The sequence below is a fragment of the Parasteatoda tepidariorum genome, chromosome 5 (assembly GCF_982258835.1).
Source record: "Parasteatoda tepidariorum strain Cologne lab strain chromosome 5, Ptep-v5.0, whole genome shotgun sequence".
Classification (NCBI taxonomy): domain Eukaryota; kingdom Metazoa; phylum Arthropoda; class Arachnida; order Araneae; family Theridiidae; genus Parasteatoda; species Parasteatoda tepidariorum.
The window spans coordinates 38116783-38138213 of NC_141759.1; the positions used below are offsets into that span (position 1 = coordinate 38116783).

A 21431-nucleotide genomic window follows, 5' to 3' on the forward strand; every position below is an offset into this window, starting at 1 on the left:
AACATGAATCGAAATCAAAAGAAAAAACATATGTATCACAATTTCAGACATATGATTGCAAGTAGAAAAAATTGAATAATAGAAGAAAAAATTTTTTCTCAGTGTATATTTTTGAAGTACTTATATTTTCGTTCTTTTGTGCAAAGTACTTAATTTTTTTGTGTTTAGTACTTAATTTTCTTTTTTTTTTTTGCGTGATACTTATTTTTATATGCCTATTAAAAGATTACAAGCATTGAAAAAAAGTACGTCTCATTTTTTTTGCACTTAGCCTGTCATAATCACATAATGAAAAAAAATGATTTTAAAAACTAAAATCTACAGGAATAGCTAAAAAAAGAATGATTAAATCAAGTGTATTTACAATGAAATTGCTTGCATTGGATGAGTCAAAAGGAGGGTAATTAAATGTGCGTTTTGAGATTCCCACTTTATAACAAATATTGTATTAAAATTATAAAAATTTTAAAAAATCTGTGAAAATAAGTAGCTGCTGAATAATTGATTGATAAATGAAGCAATTATTACGCCCTCATATATTCTCATATGCGTATCATAATAAAAATAAAACTCCGTTATAATAAAAATGGGGTACTAAAAATTTTTAATTATGTGAAAATCAACAGCTTTAATTGCCAGAAAATAAATAGCTTAATAATACCTAAACACTGCATGGATTTAGAGCAAATTGACCCTGTCAAGAAGTAATTGCTCGAACACGTAAATCAAATTTCCCGTTTTTTAATAATATTATATGAAAATATTGAAACTTAAAAAAGTATATTGGATTTCAATAGCAACAACCATGAAAAAAATTGCTTTAAAATTTTTTTAAAAAAACAGTGAAAAAGCGACATAAAAAAAAGACTAATAAATGCACGAATTGAATTTTGCATGTCGTAATAGCCAATAAAACTATTGAAGTACCTCATGGTTACAATGGTATGATGGTATGTACAATGGTATTCACGCAAATCGAGCGTGTCAAAAAGTGATTACCCAAATGTGTGATTAAAATGTTGTGTGTCGTAATGACATTAGTATATTAAAATCTATGAGAAAATCATTAGCTGCAAAAGGAAAAATAAAAGAGGTCGAAATACGGATTTAAGATGGTACAAACACGTGGAAAAATGATAACTGAAATGGCAATTCAAAATTTCTATCCTGCACGATCATATTAAAAATTTATTCCATTTAATGCAAGCAATAAGATCAATGCAAGCAATAAGATCGATGCAAGCAAATTGAAAAAAAAGGGAGAAACTATATCACATTGATTAAATTATTCCTGATACAAATCGGAACTTGTAATGAAATTGCTACTCATTGAAATATAAGTTTTAAAAAGACGAGAAGAAAACACTTTTCTAGCGATCAATCTTTCAAATGTTCGCGCGAGAGAAAGAGGGTGCTGGTTAGGGTGGAATAAATGTCTCGTTAAGGAGATTTTGAAGAAGTAACTTTGATCAGGGAAACTGCAAGAAAATTTTGTCAGAAAATAAATTATTAACTATTAAAACGATCGAAACACACATGGATTTAAGATGGTATGGACACAAATCAAGCTCATCAAAAATTGTTTACTCAAATGCACTATTCAAACTTTGCATGTTGTAATAATATCCAAATTTTATAAACCATAAGAAAATCAAGTGCACCAACTACAAAAGAAAAGATCTAAAAACAGATTTACGATGGTGTCAAGCACGTTGATAAGTGATAACAGAAATTAGAGGATTGAAATTTTCATGGCATAATATCATAAAAAAATGAATTCAATTATAGCCAAATAGAAAAGGGACAAATATATCACAATGGTTAAATATTTCTTCTGTTACAATTAGAATTTGCAACAAAATTGCTACTTATTAAACTAAGTTTTTTTTTAAAAATTAGAAGAAAAAAACACCATTTTTCTCTAGCAAAAGACCTTTTAAAAATTCGGTTTCAGAATTTTTTCAGACTATCAATTTTTTGCTATATATATGTAACATAAAAAGCTTCAATTAATCTTTTTATGTTATTTCTTTTCAGTAAATACTCTTCTTAATTTATTATTCTGATCGAAACACTTTCTCACACTTTTAAATTCACATCCTGTCCTTAAATCTATTTTTGCCTCAAGCATGCATTAAGTAAAAATAAGATATTTTTCACCTTTACTCTTTGTGGGAATCGCGCAACCTATTTGATAAACCAATTACAATGACTAAAATTTCTCTCTTTCCCCAAATCGAAACATTTTACGGCTTTACATTGCAAGATATTCCCTAATATACAATGAAGAACACATTTCGTGATCACGTTTACAGCTGCTCTCTGTCTAATAATTAATAAATTTTTGTACATTCCTTCCCTGCCTAAGACCTGTTTTAATCCTTCCACTCAGCAATGACGTTATATATATTTATAAATATATATATATAGGTTCAGTAAATGATGCATCAAACTTCTAGGGAAAATATGGCACATCATAAGGTTTAAGAATTACCTAGGAAGCCATGACCGGATTATCGTATTCAATGCTGATTACTGAATGACTAGATTGAATATAGCAGTAATTCCCAAAGTGGTCTATATCGACCCTCAGGGGTTGACGACAACTTGCAAGGGGTCCATGTCAAGTGAAAAAAAATTGGGGGTCCATGAAATGCGAATGGGGGTCAACGATAGTGGATCTCATATAAGCAGGTCCTGACATTAATTTTGGCATTTCATGAATGGAATAATTTAATTAAACTAATTTAGTATGTTTCATAAAATTGTGAAAGTTGTAGGCATTCGCTTTGTGGACGAAATACAATTTGAACTGGTAAAAACTTGCACATAATGCATATATACTTATCCCATATTATGGAATATCGCGAGAAAGGTTTTAATTGCTTTTCCGTCTTTATAGGTAGTGGAAAGGGGTTTCAGTGCAGTTGCCAATCTCCTAACAAAAAAAAAAGAGAAAGAAACAGACTGGACATCATTAACCGAGATTCGAGATTAAACCTAACTAAATTGATGCCAAATGTTGATAATTTATTATTAAAGCATCAGGTTCATCCGTACCACTAAAAAACATTTATTTATTGCTTAATTATTTTATATAACAGACACTAAATTTTAATTAGGTTCGTTTTAATTTGAATTTTGTTAATTAATGTATAAAATTAACATGAGTTTCTTTTTTTAGTTTTTCACATTACACTTCACTACAGTTAGAAATTTAAATCTTTCACAGTGAGTAGCACTATACCAGCTGTCAAAAATACATTTGAAGTTGATGAATTTACAAAAAATCAATATCAGGTAAGCAGGGGTCTACCCAAAACCGGAAAACTTGGCTGAGGTCTACGAGACAAAAAAATTCAGGAACTAGTGGCGTATAGTAATATTATCGTATGAAACTAAGGGTACTCTCTTATGATGAACTGTTACATTGTGTGCCTTGAACAACAAGTCTGTAACAGGCACATAAACATGTCTACAATAGGAAATCTCCCCTAGTAGTATAAAATTGTATTTCCGGTTATGGTTGTTTCCTAGGTAATTCTTAATCCTTATGATGTGCCCTACTTTACCTAAAAATTTGTCGCAACATTTATGGACACCATGTATGTGTGTGTATATGTTATTATTAACTCTTTGCCTACAGCACTCAGCATGGTAAAATAATAAAAAAATATATGAGACATTTCGTAACTTAATAAACCACAAAAGAAATATACAATGGTCAAAAAGCAAACATATGTTACATAATTTGAACTTAACAAATTTAAAATTCATCAAAAAGTTCAATAAATTATCATGCAAATGGCAAATTTAAACATGATACAAATATAAGAAATGTAATAACTTAGAATACATTTACTTACGTGCCCATGTAGTATATATTAAGTAGTAATTAATCTTCCTGTAGAAATTTCGAAACCTGTTGAACAATGTGATGTACAACAAAAATTGTAAGAAGTTGATGATAATTCCACTAAAAACAAACGCAATTGCCATAAAACTGGCAAAGAGAAAACGACCAACAACCCTTGCAAACCTCATGCCTGAAACGAAAATGTGTATTGAAAATATTATAAGTAATTTTTCAACTCTTAGATAAGTAATTACATGATTTTTAAAAACCATAAAAGAGAAATTACAGGATTATATATTAAGTAAATAAACCTCAAAAGACCTAAATATAAAATGCAATTCTAGCAACAGCCTTTGGATTTCGATAAACTTAAATATTTTCTCATTTTCTATACCTAATAAGTTATATTTGTATTATGTCAATTTCTTTTTGATCAAGTACTATGTAAAAATAAATATAAAAGATAACAAAATGATTTAGACGCAGTGTTGTAAAATTATCAAAAAGATAATATATAAAAAGCAAAAATTTATATTAGCTTGCCTAAAGGCAACTAAGGAGTTTGGTCGATTATATGCTTTTTTCAGTTTTCAATTTGTAATCAAAAATTCAGCAACAGTTTTGGTACAGATATCAATAGAAAAAAAATTTGCGCTGTAGTAAAAAAGCCCTTAGAACTTTACATAATATCAATTTTTCTATGATAATTTTGTATCATTTATAATATTTTGTATCATAAAATTCCGAAAAATAAAAAAAACAATTATTAAATTTAGACATATACTCAGTAATACGCAACATTTGAAATAATTTTATTTAATTATTATACAAAAGCAATTATATAACATGTCCCCCATTTTGAACATAGTTTAAAAATTTTAAAAACATAATAATTTAACATGGCTCTTTCACATCTTAATCATTTAGTTAAAAAAAACTAAGAACAGGATTATTATGTAAAAATGGGTCTTAATACAGCTAAATATTAAAGACAGGAAGATTTCCATATTGTACTTTGCCAAAATAGCCATGTTTGCAATAGACGACTTCCGAGCAGCAGCCTGCAAGAAATCAAAATAATAACCACAAAATGGGACCAACTCGAAGGGTATTACTCATAGCCACCTCTGGGTAAACCTCCAAATTCTTTTTTTAAAAAAATATTCCAATTTAAAATTCATTTGGTGTCTCGACGATTGTAGTTAACATTACATATTACATTACAGAATATATCTCCGCAATAGTAGTTGGTGAAAACCAGTATCAATATGGAAATAACCCTTCTATTTTAAAAGGAACTTATTTCAATAAAGTGCAAAAAACCAAATACCACAACAATAAAAGTACCCCTTCTTCTAACCACTACAAAGAATAACAATTGAGCAGATTTTAATCACTCCTGAAGGAAAGTACCATACGTATTATTTTTTAAAGCAATGCTTAATTATGATTTAAATATTTTATATTTGCAACACTAAGCATGTTGAATTTTTAAAAAGGTACTATATTATATTAATAGGTACTTATTTCAATAAAGTGCAAAAAACCCAATAACACAACAATAAAAGTACCCCTTCCTCTAACCACTACAAAGAATAACAATTGAGCAGATTTTAATCACTCCTGAAGGAAAGTATCATACGTATTATTTTTTAAAGCAACTTTTAGTTATGATTTAAATTTTTGACATTTGCAACACTAAGCATGTTGAATTTTGAATTTTTTTTATAAATCCCATAATAAATTTATCTTTTATTTATCCCGAAATCAAAAAAAACAAACATTACACTTGAATTTATAAATAATACTTCATTAAATACTTATATTTAAGATGGTCCTCAAAAGAAATAAAAATTTTAAATTATTAAATAGTAGCAGACATTCTACAAGTGCAATTTTATAAGCTTTTTTCTTTTTCGGTATCAAAATAAATATTTTTTCAACTGAATTAATGATTTATACTTATTTAACATTACAATAAAAAATACAAACGTTAAAAGAAATCAAGATAAATATTTATTGAAAATCATAACGTACCAATTTTAGCAGCAGACATTCTAAAAATGCTTATTCATAAGCTTATATTCTAAGATGAAACAGAACTCAATTTCGGCGATGTATATCTCCTTTCACGCTTACTGATTTTATGTCTACCATTCAGGAAAAACGCATTAAGAAAACGTCAGATGAAGCAACCTTTGAACTGTGGGATGTTCTCACCGCGCAATGTAAACAAAATCAGGGCTTGCAATTAGAAAATATCAGGAGCCATTTACGCAAAAAATAATAATACTGATAGGAAACTGGAAGCAATTATGAATTGTATAGACAATGTTTGTTAGAAAATTATGTGAATAATAATTAAAAAAATCTTTATAAAATTGCAATAATACAATTTTAAATCCTTAAAATATCACAACTACGAAGTACGATTCAACTAGAAAAGTGGTTGCCATTATAAATTCTTTCTCAAAATGGTTAATTGAAAGGCTTATCTACTAACATAATATAGATGAATTTAAAAAAAAAAAAAAAAAAGAATGGGAACCGTTTTTGCTGTATGCATGAAAAATTCACGGGTGCAAATTTGGAGGAGAATAAGAATTTGATTGGTGAAAAATATTTAAAGAGCACGCATAATTATAACATTCATAAGGTCCAGCAGTGGACTGATCGTTAAGATGCGGTTCCCAGCAGATCACCGAACTCAAGCATCATTGGCTGCGCTCAGTGTGCGGGTGGGTGACCACTTGGATCAGTCTGCGTAGGGACAGAGGGCGTGCGGCATCAGTCCTCGTTAAACTGTTCGACCGTAAAGTGCTCAACTTCACGTGCAGGTCGTCGGGCTACCGAAGCGGGGGTGGGGCTCCCTCTACAGAGGATCAAAATTGTGATGGCATGTCTTCGGATCATCTTCAGGGATGCTTCCAGACCGTCGCCAATAGCTCATTGTGAAGCTCTAGGGCGACGTAAATAAACTACAACAACATTCATAAGAGTTTTGTGCAATTTATAAATTCTCACCGGTTAATATATAAATTCTAACCTGAAAGGTTTGCTATGTTTTGAGTGTTATCGCTTATTTCCTTTTATTTGTGTAAAATAGCGCCGTTTGTTATTTTTTGGATAGCATCACGGCAAGCATGCGGACTCTTCCGAACTCATTTGTTATTTGTTTCGTTGAAAACACAATATTGATAACATTACAAGCATAATATTATTGGATGACTCGTACTGTCAAGCTTAGCCGTAAAACTCAGTCGGAAGTAATAACCCGGCAGTCTAGCAGTGAATTTTGTCTCCAGCGCCATCTGCGCTTAGCTTTACACGGTCAACTATCAGTAGGTTGTTGTTGTTGTAGTTCATTTACGTCGTACTAGAGCTGCACAATGGGCTATTGGCGACGGTCTGGGAAATATCCCTGAGGATGATCCGAAGACGTACCATCACAATTTTGATCCTCTGCAGAGGGGATAGCACCCCCGCTTCAGTAGCCCGACGACCTGCGCGTGAAGTCGAGCACTTTACGATAGAATAGTTTAGCGAAGACCAATACCGCACACTCTCGGTCCCTACGCAGACTGATCCAAGTTGTCACCCACCCGCACATTGACCGTAGCCAGTGATGCTTGACTTCGGTGATCTGCTGGGAACCGTGTCTTAACGACCAGTCCACTGCGGGACCCGTTCTCCAAGAAAACAATGGTTTCTTTAGTTTACAGTGCTATCTCCCACAGTCCTAAGCAACATAGTGAACTCTCGCAAATTGAAAAAAAAAATGTGCGACTAAATTTTTCAGGAACAATTCAACTGATTTGATTGCGATCAAATTTTGAATATTTCTATTTCAAATTGCGTAAACTGAATAAAAATTCTTTTCTAACATTATTAAATTAAATAAAAAAATATTTTTGTTTAATGTTTCATTAAACGCACTTTTCCCAGATAAAACATAGCTTTTTACGATGGATTTAGATTTCATCATTAAATTATAGAGATGCCCGCAATCTTTAAAATATAGTCTCAATAGTATAGTTAAATCAAAAAGAGGCTAAAACTTTGAACACTTTTAATGCTCGGTTTTTGCTTATTTCAGATTATCTCTGGAAATATTTAAACTAATCAAACAATTTTTGCTCTTAATAAAGAAATTCGTACATAACTAATAAAATTTAAAGTATAAATTAAATTTTTATGACTATTATGTCTTTTTGCTAAATTTTTTGACCAGGTGACCAAAAGTTTTAAATGACAAAATACAAAATTTGAAAGATATTGTTCAAATAGTTCCTGGGTAAAGAAGTAAAAATTTTATTTGTTAAATTCCGTTCAGATTTTAGCCTTACCAGTAAAAATTGCGTAAATTTAAGTGATGTAAAAATAATATCTTACAATTAAAATTTTTCAAGCTTTCTTAAATTTATATTTAAAAAAAATCATATTTTTAGTATGCAATTATTTTTGGTTAAACGAGTCTCATTATTGTGTGCAAAGAAATTTTTTTTTCTTTCTTAAATAGTTTGAGAGTTAAAGCAAAATTTTCCTAAGAAAAAAAAAAGAAATATTTAATAGATCTAAATTTTAATTGATGAAAATTTAGATCTGATTTAAATTTATTTTAAAGAGATAAATAAACTTTTGTGATCAGCATATTTTCTAAATTGTGGCCTCATTCTTATTTTTTGAAAGTCAAGAAAACCGAATCGCTCGAGGGAAAAAAATGTTTCGTTTGGGCAATTGCATTTTTGTGCCAGATTTCGAAACTTAAAATATTCTCCGTACTAATTAATTTGCATAAAATTAAACTTTCGCACCATTATAAGAATACATCTAAGTACGTATAAACTCAATTTTTAGGTCGCACTGTATACATATATATATAGCCTTGTGAAAAAATTAAATATCTTTAAGGATCACAAATTAATATGTATGTAAGGAAAAAAAAAAGGAACATGTGAAACTCGGTCAAACTAAAACCAGTTTATTTGCTGGGAAAATGTAAGTGGTGGTGGTGGTACTTATTCCTCTTGGCCCAGAACAAGGCTAGACCAAGTCCAGGAGACCGTTCACCGACAGAAAATCAAACACCATCGAGGCAATTGTTTAGTGCTTTTAAACAATTTTTTCCTTACATGATTAAAAGAAATGGTTTTAATACTAATATTTCCATCGTGGCTTTTCAAAGAAAATTAAAGAGCTCACATTTTCACAAACTTTTAGATTTTGAAAAGGGTGCACTATAAGCTAGTTTAGCCACTAGGTAGAATTATCGCGATAGGCAAAGAAACATTCTTTACCGATTTGGCGCATTAAAACAACTAAAATCGTCCCTTAAAATTGCTTATGACCGTTAAATATAGTATTTGTTTAATTTTTGATAACAATATGTTAGCTTGCGAATTTGTTTCTAGCATACGTTTTTATTTCAGGCATTTGAATTACGAGTTCAGAGAGCTTTAATAATTATTTCTAGATTATTTGATAATTATTTCTCTAGATTCGACTGTTCATTTTTTTTTTAAACATCTCTCTTGGTCCATGCTTTTTCCATGACAGTGCATCAACTTTGAAAAAAAAAAAAAAAAAAAAAAACTTTTTTCAATATTGCATGCGCGAGCGAAGAGGGATGTAAAATATAATCTGTAACAAAAAATACGCTGCGCTAATCGGTGAAGTTGTTAAAAAAAATGAGGAAAGTATAATTAGTGACAAAAATAAAATTTCGTATTTTCGATATTACGCCCGAACAACACGCCACCTTAAAGTAGCAATTATTAACAAACCATCCCATAATTATTTGCAAATCTTAGAAGAAAAAAAAATCATCACCCCAATCGGGGCTCTCGTTCTCGAGTTATTTGTGAACTTTAATACAGAGAGATTTGACAATAGTAAAAAATTTTAATATTGTAGAGAATACAAATTTTTACATAATTCTAAACTATGACAAAATTCGAACGAAATATCCTCACTAAATCGAATTTTAAATTCAGAATTTGTATTTAGTCACTCTCCCATAGCAGCAATCATCTGCCTCCTTTTAACTAAAGAGGGATGCGGATGAATAGCTTTTTAATTTAAATTTCTCTAGATTATTCAATTAGTTGGCATCAACAACATTCTTCCAGAATCCGGGCCCGAGGCAGATAATGATTAAAATATCTAAACATTTTCATCGACAATAAAATTTTATAAGTTTACACTAGTGTGTTTTGTACTGTACAATGCAGCACCAATCAATTCTGATAATTTGTACTATATGATGCTGCTCTAATCAGATTTAAAACATGTTTAAAGGGAAGCTTCCAACGATTGAGAATTTGATCGGTACATTGCGTCTATACGTATAGAACGGAACAGAATAAGACTTAGATTTCTTATTAAATATAGTATGCATGTCCAAACAATGAGAAAAATGAGAAAACATCGAAGGAAGAACAATATCTGGTGACATTAATGAGTTTGGATATTGAAATTATTATAGATAGTTATGACGTATTTAAAATTAGAGAGTTGTGAACATTGATAATTTTAGAAAACTGAAAGAAAAAAAAAAATAAAAGCTTCGGACTGATTACTGTAAATTTGGCTAACTTCATTATTTAGCAGTAATACTTATTTAAATATTCAAGCAAATAATGAATGAAAAAAATCAACTTTGATAGAATTTTTTTTTCTATTTTAGGAAATTTTCTGAAAAAGACAAAAATCAAGAGAATCTGATTGGACCAGTAGATCAGGAATATTTTTAGAAAGTGATTTCACTCCATTAATTTTTGAGGAGAGAAATTTTAAATAAACAGGTGACACAAAAAGTTAAAAAATCCCGAAAATTTTATGCGCAAAATCAATATTAAGTATAAATATATATACCATGTATGTTTCATTTTTTAACATAATTTTTTGAACTTAAATTTATAATTAAATTACCCATCAATGAAGAATATCATAACTTTACATCAATTAACTTCAAAAAAAATCTCAGTTCTTACCAGAATTGTGATAATGCGTTTTAAAATCATGTGAATACGAATCACGACATTGGATTCTAAACTCTTGTGAATACGGATCTTGATATTGGATATTTATAACTCAAAAGAATATGAATCACGAAATAGGTTTTTTAAATCGCGTGAATACGAATCTCAACGTATAACTTTTAAATAAAGTTAAATACAAAATTTAATGTTCAATATTAAATTCCCGATATAAGAGGATTCCGACTCAATCAAAATGGCGAAAATCCGCTAAACGAAAAGAATCAAATTGGTAGAATCACATATACATGAACGTCTCGTTAACGGGATTTAGCAAAAATTTCAAAATATAAATTTTAAATTGCGGATCTCTGGGAAAATGAGTTTTTGCTTAATGAAGTATTTGAGATACAATCACCCCTGAATAAAGAAGCGAATTTCAAAATAAAAATATATTTGTAAATTATCATCATTTTATAAAACAGGTTACATTTTCACAAAGAAATCATTTTATTATTATGGATGAGATATTTAACGAAAATACATTATTCCTTTTAGATTAATTACTAATTAGACTCAAAGAATATACATGAAAAACTCTTAAAAAATTTAGTTTCGATATAATCTTTTAATTTTTCCTTTTGTTTACTTAATATTAAAAAGCCTGTTTGAAATTTATGCTCCAAATGACACGAGTGCCTTGAAAATGGGGTTATTAAATAATATGTTTTCGAAAAGGTATACAATTGCTTATCTCCAAACAAAGCTTGTTTTTCAGATGTTATTTTGAGTTGCTGAACATTTTTCACAACCTTTTGTAGTTAGTTATGGGGTGTCTACCAGTTACGAAAATTTTCGTGACATTTATTCCAAATTCAACGATTTTTGAGGTTTCTCGTCCTAACTAATTTTTAAGATCAAATTTCTTATACAAATACGATATTGTGAAATGACCAGACTTTTCCAGGTCAATTAACATTAAATTCCAGTTTTTTTATGTCATTAGTAAATCAAAATTCTGACTAACTTAAACTAGAATGCCCAAACTTCATTTTAAATTCTGTGTCATAAAGTTTCAATCACTTCATGATTGCTACAAATAGAATTTATAATCAATCAGAATTTTGACCACTTTTCGACAAGCTAGAAATTATGATTTGTGATACAAAGGGTGACGATACCTATCAATTAGATAACTCGTCCCATCGAGCTCTAGAGAAAAGATCATGCAATCAACCATTACTCAAAAGTCATAAAAATGTTTAGAGTTGCAATTTTCTCCCCCTCCTCTTCTCATAAAGATTTGACCTTTTCCTTATTCCATATAAAATACTACACAAAACCATAAGCAAAATGTTCAAAAAAATTATAAACAAAAAATTATTGATCCATAAAAATGTGGTAAGCCCATTTTAAATGGATTCAAAACAGTTTTTCAAGATGTAAATTATTATGCTTCTGTAGCTTAGAGAACACCTACTTCAGGGAAGAGACATACAATGTCCTTTTTTCATAGAAGAGTGACAATAATTTTAAAAATTGTTCTTAAACTGAGGTCAATCCTCAGATAGTGTCTGTAAGATAAAATTTCACTCTATGGATATAAAATGATGGACTGAGATATCAAACATTTCCTCCAGCATACCAGCACCTGAACGATTTGCAAACCTTTATTGTTATGTATAAACTTACACAATTATACAGTCATATAAAAATTATATGGATAGAATATATATATTATTTTTATAAATATCAGCACAAATTTTTTGACTTTGCATATAAATTTGTCATGTAAAAATAGACAAATATTTATTAAATAGATTAAAATATTTCTCGCATTTTCTGCAAAAATATAACAGTGAATAAACTACATCTAATTTTGATTAAAATCAGTTAGTTGACAATAGCTGCAACTTAGCTATTATTGACTAATACAAATGTCACCAGGATAAAGCAAAATATCAAATAATAAAAATCTGCTAACAAATAAGTTAAAACAAATAGACTTTACCGCCATAAAATAAAATAAAGTATACAACAATTCACAATTATTCAAATAAATAATATATAAAAAATGTCCAGCACTTGTTAATAAAACATATATGAACACACAAATAAAATGTCTCACAAGTTGAAATAAAAGGTGCAAAATATTTAAAACTTCTTTCAGAAAGTAAAACTTAGTATAAAAAAATCATGATTGACTAATATCAATACTTTAAGATGCATCTAATGTGACTAAATTGATTTGTTTCCTAAAAAGGGATTAAAAAAAATTTGATAATTTTATATCAGTAAACATGAGTAAAACAATTTACCACCAAAAGTGATAATGCGCATAATATTACTGCAAAATGCTTTTCTCAATAAAATTAACTAAGAAAAGCTTCAAGGTTTTTCATCTCTTGTTCTCAATCCTAAACTCAGTTCCGAGTACCCCAGTTGGTTGCAGTGAAAAATATTTCTTTCCCACACGTTAATCCCACCTGTGTTGGGTACGGAAAATTTTGTAAGTGCTAACTTGTCCAAGTAGCAAATCAGTTAAAGGGTTAAAAACTGAAATTCAAAATTTTTTGTCACAAAATATTAATATATAATTATCAATTCATATGTATTATTGCTTAAATATATAAGATTATATTAATATAGTAGAACCCCAATAAATTGTTAATATACAGAAACATTATACTATAAGTAAAACTTATCAGTTTACAGCAAAATATAACACATAGAATATATTCAATGATTCACTTTGAGTTAAAAACATTTATTTTCTCGTCTGACATTCTTGCTTTCTTAAAACAAACAAAATAGTACATCACTAATTTTTAACAGAAATGTCAAAAGTAAAGAAAATTTGGGGAACCTTTTTCAAATTGTTAATATACAGAAACATTATACTATAAGAAAAACATCAGTTTTCAGCAAAATATAACACGTAGAATATATTCAATGATTTACTTTGAGTTAAAAACATTTATTTTCTCGTCTGACATTCTTGCTTTCCTAAAACAAACAAAATTGTACATCACTAATTTTTAACCAGAATGTCAAAAGTAAAGAAAGGCATGTATAAATATAAAGAGCAAAATGATATTTGGAAAAATCAATCTTTAAAATTTGCTTAAAATAACACAATTCTTTCCCCTATTGGTTTTATTTAAAATTTAAATCCAAAAGAGAAAATAAAAGATAGTATTTTTTTGCACACAAAAAGGTAGTATAAACAAACTGCTTGCATAACTGCCAAAAATAAAAACCACTTTACTGATTATGAGGAAAAAATAAAAATAGAGATATTTTGCAAAGTGTTATGCTATTTGAGCTTCACAGGACATGAAAAAAAAAATTTCCAACACATCCTAGAATCACAGTGAGGTAGAAAATAAGGTTGGCAACAGATGTATGCTGCACAAAATTTCAATAATAACTCCATATTGCGCTGCTATGTTTTGTATAATTACATAGAAACGTTAAATATTGGAAAAAAGTAATATGGCTGAGTTCCCACATTAATTAAAATGTTAATTTACATTTTTTAATGAATCTGAATATCTAAAATGGAGAATTAAACATCAAGAAATATTATCCTGTTTCTTTTTATTCATATGGAAAATAATGAAAATAGAAAATTGGCAATAATAAACAACCTTCCCCATACTAAAAAGGCTGACAGACCCCCCACTCACTTGCCCTGATTATTAAAGAAAGTAAGCTATTTTTAACCATGCCTTGCTTTACATTTGCATACACCATTATTCATTTGTAAATTTTTTTTCTTCACTAGAACATAAAATTCTAAATCAACTATCAACACATAACAACATAATTATCAACGGTTATAAAAGATTACAAAAGGAAAATTATTAGAGCCAATGAACAAGAACCTAAACTTTAAGAAGCACCAGTAGTTATGAAATTATGAATGCATGGAAGATTCAATGATGTTGATGACTTGCTTTCAAAAGCGACGCAAAGATACTTCCTTTCACTTCTTGCAAGTCTTTTGGGTGGCCCACTTCTGCGACGCGACCACCATCTAACACAATTACTTTATCAAAGTTCAGAATACTTTGAACACGATGCTGAAATAAAAAGAAAATTGAACTAAATACACCATCAAATAAACAATGTCAACCTATAGATAGCAACTATACAAATTAACGCTTTTCCATAGTTGTTAAGTTATCCTTTCACAGTACCAAAGAAACATTGGCAAAGGTCCGTGGCAGAATCGCAGCGACATTGTCGCACAACTTTACAAAGTTCTTGCAGAAAGATTTTCTTTTGAAAAGTAAAAATTTACCTTTTTTTTACAGAAATGTACACGCAATATTTAAATCATGCGTTTAAATAATCACTTTTTGACGGGCTCAATTTTCACCAATAGTATTGTAAATTGATGTAATGTTTCGGTTGTATTTTCGGCAGTTATTGATATTGATTTTCACATGGTTTTCAAACATCCCTATATATTTCAAACAATATGGAAAATTCGAATCCAGCATTTGAGTATTTATTTTTTAAGGCAATAGTTTTATTGAATTTTTGGAAGTTATTGTGCTATTGATTTTTCCATAGTTTTTAAAACTAATATTTTTTATACGATATGATTTATTACAAAAACCTAACCTCGAAACGAAACACGCATTTGTGTCATTTGATTTATGTGATTTCGTCATAGATCTTTTTTATTTGGCAATTACTACTACGGATTTCATGATATTTAAAAAAAAAAATTTATTGTGATAATTAATTATAAAATGCGAAGAAGAAAATAATACGTGCGTTTCCCCCCCAGCAAAATGTGAGAATATCATCCATAATATTAGAATAAAAAATTATTACATATTCAATTAAGAAAATTAATGTTATTATAATTTTTTGTAAACACAGTGTGGTACTTTTAGTCGTATTTTAAATTAGTAACATCTATCTGTGTTAGTATTAAAAGTATCTTGCAGAAAGATATTAGTGCTAGAGAGTTTAATCTAGAAAAAATCCTGCCACAGGGGGTAAAGGTGATATTCACAGGGCCAGGGACCCAAGGGATTCTGCTCCCAGATAATAAGCAAAAGCTCCAGCAATTTAACTATATATTTATGCACATGTTTGAGTTTCAGATTTTAATTTGAAATTTTTAATATAATAAGGAACAGATAAATGTTTGTATATTAATGTAATTCATAGTTGAAAGCAATTTTAGCCATAAAAAGAAACATTAAAAAATAAGTTTCTCTTTAATCTATCACTCTACCTCTAACAAAAAAACCCCCCCAAAAATAACAAATCCTATTTATATTTAATTTTATTTTAATCATAAAAACTAAAATGCATAATTATTTAATTTTAGAATGAACATATTGCATAGCCCAATTTAAAATAAAATTGAATAAAATATATCAGCCGAACAAAAGTGATCTGTATTTGTAGAATCATCCAAAAAATAAAATCACAAAAAAATCTTTCTTATTTTTTATTGTTTTAGCCTAAAAAATTAAAAGACGGAAAAAAAAAGATTTAAATCACCATTAAAAAAAATAAAAGAGCACTGGAAAGTTTAGAGCTTATCCATTAGCTTAATTCAGGAAATCCAAGAAAATTGTTTGCCTAAATGAAACACTCTTTAATTGAGGAATCATATGCTGTAAACCATTTTAACTAAATTAATATAACACTAGGGAGCTCCGCCCCCTGCTCGCTACGCTCGCCAACCCCCAGAACTGCTTCGCAGTTCCATTGCATATTGCTTCGCAATCTTATAAAAACATTTTAACAAATTTAAATTTTAAAATAAAAATGCCAGATATTGAAATCAATTATTTAATGAAATTTATACACTTCTCTGCCCCCTTCACAATTTGATTATCTTTTCTTCGTGTAGCTGAGAAATTTGGAGCTGTAGCAGAGACTATATCTCAATAAGATCACCAAATGTACTATTGCCAATTTTATTTAGAAATTTAATACAATCCCATTAACTTTGCAAGGTTTGCATGTTTTGGGTAAGCGTCATTTTTATGAGGATTTGTTTATTGTCATTGCGAAAAATAGAATCACCGGAAATTGAATTATGTCAAAAATAAATGGCAGTAGTGTCCCTGAACTTTTGAAATGTATTCTTTGTATCAAAATTTGTTGCCCACACGTAACATCAGTTAAAACTACGCAAACTAAACTGTTTCGATGAAAATTTTCGACACAATGGCGTTTTCTTTCAATATGAGTTTGTGAAGAGGTAAGTCACTCACAGAAAGACTATTTAAAAATTCAGAGGGATAAAGCGTTTGATCGTGATCATTGTCTGTAACCACCAAATCATAACTGATGTATAGTCTCTCTTCATCGGGCATCAATCTTTAAAAAGTTTGGATTTGACTTCTTCGCAATCTTCATTCATCGGAGGCAATATTACTCGATTTGTTATCAGAGTTTGAGCAATTTCTGGAATATAACGGTAAATTTCATCAATGATGGCTTTAAGATGACCAGAGGTATCATTGTCAATTTTGTGAAGAAATTCAGTAAATTTATGTTCACTTGGCAAGGCTCAAGTGTTTTGGGTGAGTATCATTTTAATGATTTGAGTCCATTTTGAATAAAATGTGTTATACCTAATTGTTAAATTTAAATGTATGGCTGTTAGCATTACCCAAGAAATACCACGAGGAGGTCGCCATATCTCATTTCTCATGGGGAGTTTTGATTCTGAAAGGTCCCCTTGCCTACTTCCGATGGGTATTAAACATAAAACAAAATAGTTTTGTTCACAAAAGTTCTTTATAAACTATATTTTTTGTAAAGACTCTCTGATCATTTTTTAAATGTCCTTGCTCATCTGTATCAGCAAATGTTCCACAACCCACTGAAGATACAATTTTTGTGAACGATGCAATAAACTGAAAGTTTCTCTGATGGAAAGACGATAGGCAGCATACTGTCTCATTGTTGTTTTGTTTCGTTGATTATTTGTAACAGTGTGCGAAATATTAATATGCCATCCAGGATCACCATGGGGAAACAGTAGCGGATAAGCCAATGGGTCTAACAATGAGTCTAAAACAGAAACTGTGCGAATGCCACCTGACTTTGACATCACCACCAGGTTTCGTTCCCCAGAGGTACTCCATCTACGCATCTAAAGATTGCTGCAACATCTGTACTTGTGGCATCATTGTACCGTCATTGATCAGACGACGCGTTGACAGTGATGTGCATGCATATTTCCTTTTCATTTCCATCACTGGAATTCCTACAGAGATCACCCATTGTTTGAAAAGATTGGACATATGAATTCACTCTGTTCAGATATACAGCTATTTCATGCATAATGTTCGCATCACATTTGACATTAGCTTGTTCACGCATTCTGTGTTCAACTGCTGTATCTACATCATAAAAGTAATTCTGAGCTTACTTTGGCTGACAACCTTCACTTGGTATAAGTGAACCAACACGATGGTAAAATGTGTCATGTATTTTAAAATGATACATTCCACCGGTTACACTTTCATCTAAGTTTGTCTCAGAACTTATCATGGCAAATGCAGAATTATAGGAGCTAATATTGTCCAAATAATTTTGGGACCGTTTCTGTGCAGTATGGTCTAAAGATGTTACACCAGTAATCAAATTCTCAAAATATTGTGAATGCGACAATAAAGGAAGATCAACCTTGCCTTTCTGACAGCAAATACCATATTCATTGCTACTTCCTGTCTTCTCTAACATAAAATGCTTAGCATGACAAAAGTTACAAATAAAAGTCATAGATCCAATAGTAAAGGGGTCACAATCGTCATGAACAGTCAATGCAGATTTGTAAAAATCTCGAATTTGTAGAGGTGGCGATTCCCTTCGGCGAGAAATGCTTTCCCGTTTAGAATTCCGCCATTAATTTCTCTGACGTCTGCCAGAGATATTTCGACGCCTGATAGCAGGCATTTTATTTAGGCAGCAGGCACTAAATAAATAAAAATAGAACTAAATAACTAAGATATCGTTTTAAATCTCAAATCAAAATAATTGTTTGTAGAAAGTTTGTTTTGGTTTGAATATTCGCACGATGCCATTGCCATTCTATTGTAACGAAACAAAAAATTTATCATGAAACTAAAAATTTATCAAAGGAACTAAAGATATTGAATTCTTTTTTTAAGAAATTCAGTTCCGTTTTTTTTATCCACTCTTATTTTTGTTTATCAATCTATTAATTCAGAAATGCTTTAAATCAAACGATGCTTACGGAAACAATGCTTATGCGAACCACCCGAAAAATGATTTGCTGAATTCTCATTGGTTGAAACTAAATTATTAATTTTATTAATTAATTAAAGGAAATTTTCATAATTTAAGACCTTATTGCACATCTACATAACAATACCTTTAAAACCACACCTTATTTGTTTAATTCTGTTGCGTAGTTTGGGAGTTTTTAGCGAGACAAAATATTGCTAGCCTATTAATATATAGATTTAAACAAATACATAATTAGATATTAGGAATTAAATTAATATTTATTTAAGGAAAAAGATAATGTAGAAGAAATAAGAGATGCATCTTCGATTAAATTATTCTCTTACTGTCTTTTCAAAAAAATATCCAATTATTATTACTAATTTTAAAATTAAATGTCCATAATCCTATTTAATATAATATTCTTATTCAATATGGCAACTTAGAAATTATGTCTTTCCAATTATGTTTTTTGAATAAAACAATCATATTTGAATATGTTTGGGAATTCTATAAATGAGTTACTAATGACATATTCTGAATATAACTCAATTCAAAATATGATATATCTTCCAAAACTATGATGACTAAAATAAAGATCGTAGACCTGTAAATTATTTGGCCAATAATTTACAGGTAAATTATTGGCCAAGTAGCTCACAAAAAAGAAATTTTACTTTTTCTATGCCGTATTACAGCTGCACATCTCCGAGGATGATTTCAAAATATGCCATCATAATTTTTTTTTTTGACAGTGTCATCTATTGATGAACTTGATAACTAATTTTGAAACTTGGCAAGAAAATAGTCTCCTAAACAGAATGTAGCAAAGTAGTAAAGCTAGAATTTTGATCTGGATCCACTTTTCATTCATTCATTTTTAAAGGAAAGTAGCAAAGCATGCATTTTGGTCTACATCCACTTTTCATTTATTCTTTTTTCAAATCAATCATTTTTAGAACGCCCATTAGTAATGGTAACATAATTTATTACTTACGACAATTGAAAGAACAGTGCTACTTTGATAATTTTCAGCTACAACATTTTGTAATATTTGGTCAGTCTCTGGATCGAGAGAGGAAGTAGCTTCGTCCATCACAAGTATTTTAGAGTTCCTAATCAAAGCTCTTGCAAGGCAGAAAAGCTAAAAAATAATTTAAAAAATCTTTAAAAAGATAAAAATGAATAAAATAAAATATATTCTCAGCTAATGAAAAAATCCTGGTAATTAAGCAACTTTTTAAAAAAAAGACCCAAAACTTATACAAAGCACCTAAAATTGGCTTAAAGTTTAAATTTAAACCACTATTTCAACATCTGATACAGAAAATGTGATACTTCAGGTGCTATATAAATTTTGATTTCGTCTTTCATCACTCTTTTAACAATTGCCTCTTTTGTGCTTTTCAGAGATGTTTGAAAATACCTCCAACAACAAAACTTATTAGAAAAATTAAGTATGTACTATGGTATGTGTTGCTTCAATTGGAAATGGAAGAGCCTTGGCTGCACAGGAAATAGAGCGTTTTCCATCCAACAAAGTAAACCAGGTTTGAATCTCAGAGGTGGTTGGTTGATACGAATTCTGCTCCCATCTCGTACCGACCACAGCGCTGACATAAAATATTGCCACTGGTAGACAGATCATGGGTTAGATTTTCCTTCGGGCTAACCGTGGGAGATTTTCATAATTTTCCTCTCCAGAATTCAAACCAGAAGCTCCTAACTATCCAAAGAATTCCATTGCTCAACACCACTAAATGCTACTCTACAACTAGCACGGAGGCACTACAAATGCTTGCAGGAGTCATACCTATTGACTTAAAAAAATTAAAGACATCATTAAACGCACCCTGGAGGACGCACTCGCCTCTGATGACATTTTGAATCCGCTCTACACGAACTAAACTCAGTCTCGGTTGTTGGGCTCCCCGCCTGTTCGCTTCCCGTTATTTTGACATTTGGTTGTTTTATCTATCTCATTCGCTTTTTAATTCTGTTTGAATCTATTTATTCACTACATTGTGCTTTTTATTTGGCTTATTTACATTGCCTTTCCTTGCTTTGCAAATTTTAGCGTCGCCTTTTAATTGTATTTGATAATTGTTTATTTTACCACTTTACATCTTCACCTCCTTTTGTTTTACATTTGAGATTTTCTTGGCTCCTTACGCCTTGTTCTTCTGTCTTACCTGTTGTCAATTTGTCATCGACTGTATTGGTTCCTTGACCTATATTAACTTGGGACCTCCGTTTACCTGTGACCTTTTAATGTTTTCTTATGTTCACTTCAGGTACACGTTATTTTTTAATGGTTCACTTTATGTTTTACTGTTCTTGAATACATCAACAGTTTATACTTT

General features: G+C 30.0%; 2 protein-coding genes across 2 annotated transcripts in view; both read right to left on the reverse strand.

Moving 5' to 3' along the window:
* Window positions 1-6307, reverse strand: part of LOC107451601 (1-acyl-sn-glycerol-3-phosphate acyltransferase delta) — a 28015-nt gene extending 21708 nt beyond the window's left edge. The window contains exons 1-2 of the mRNA XM_016067755.4: window positions 5894-6307; window positions 3867-4046 (exon numbers count right to left, since the gene is read on the reverse strand). Coding sequence (XP_015923241.1) covers window positions 3867-4046; window positions 5894-5912 — 199 coding nt within the window. The 5' untranslated portion in view covers window positions 5913-6307. The remainder of the gene's footprint in view (window positions 1-3866; window positions 4047-5893) is intronic.
* Window positions 6308-12487: 6180 nt separating this feature from the next.
* The window catches only part of LOC107451599 (ATP-binding cassette sub-family C member 8), a 70928-nt gene continuing 61984 nt past the window's right edge, over window positions 12488-21431 (reverse strand). Inside the window, exons 31-33 of the mRNA XM_043054186.3 lie at window positions 20066-20212; window positions 13667-14918; window positions 12488-13521 (exon numbers count right to left, since the gene is read on the reverse strand). Of these exons, the coding sequence (XP_042910120.2) occupies window positions 14772-14918; window positions 20066-20212 (294 nt within the window). The 3' untranslated portion in view covers window positions 12488-13521; window positions 13667-14771. The remainder of the gene's footprint in view (window positions 13522-13666; window positions 14919-20065; window positions 20213-21431) is intronic.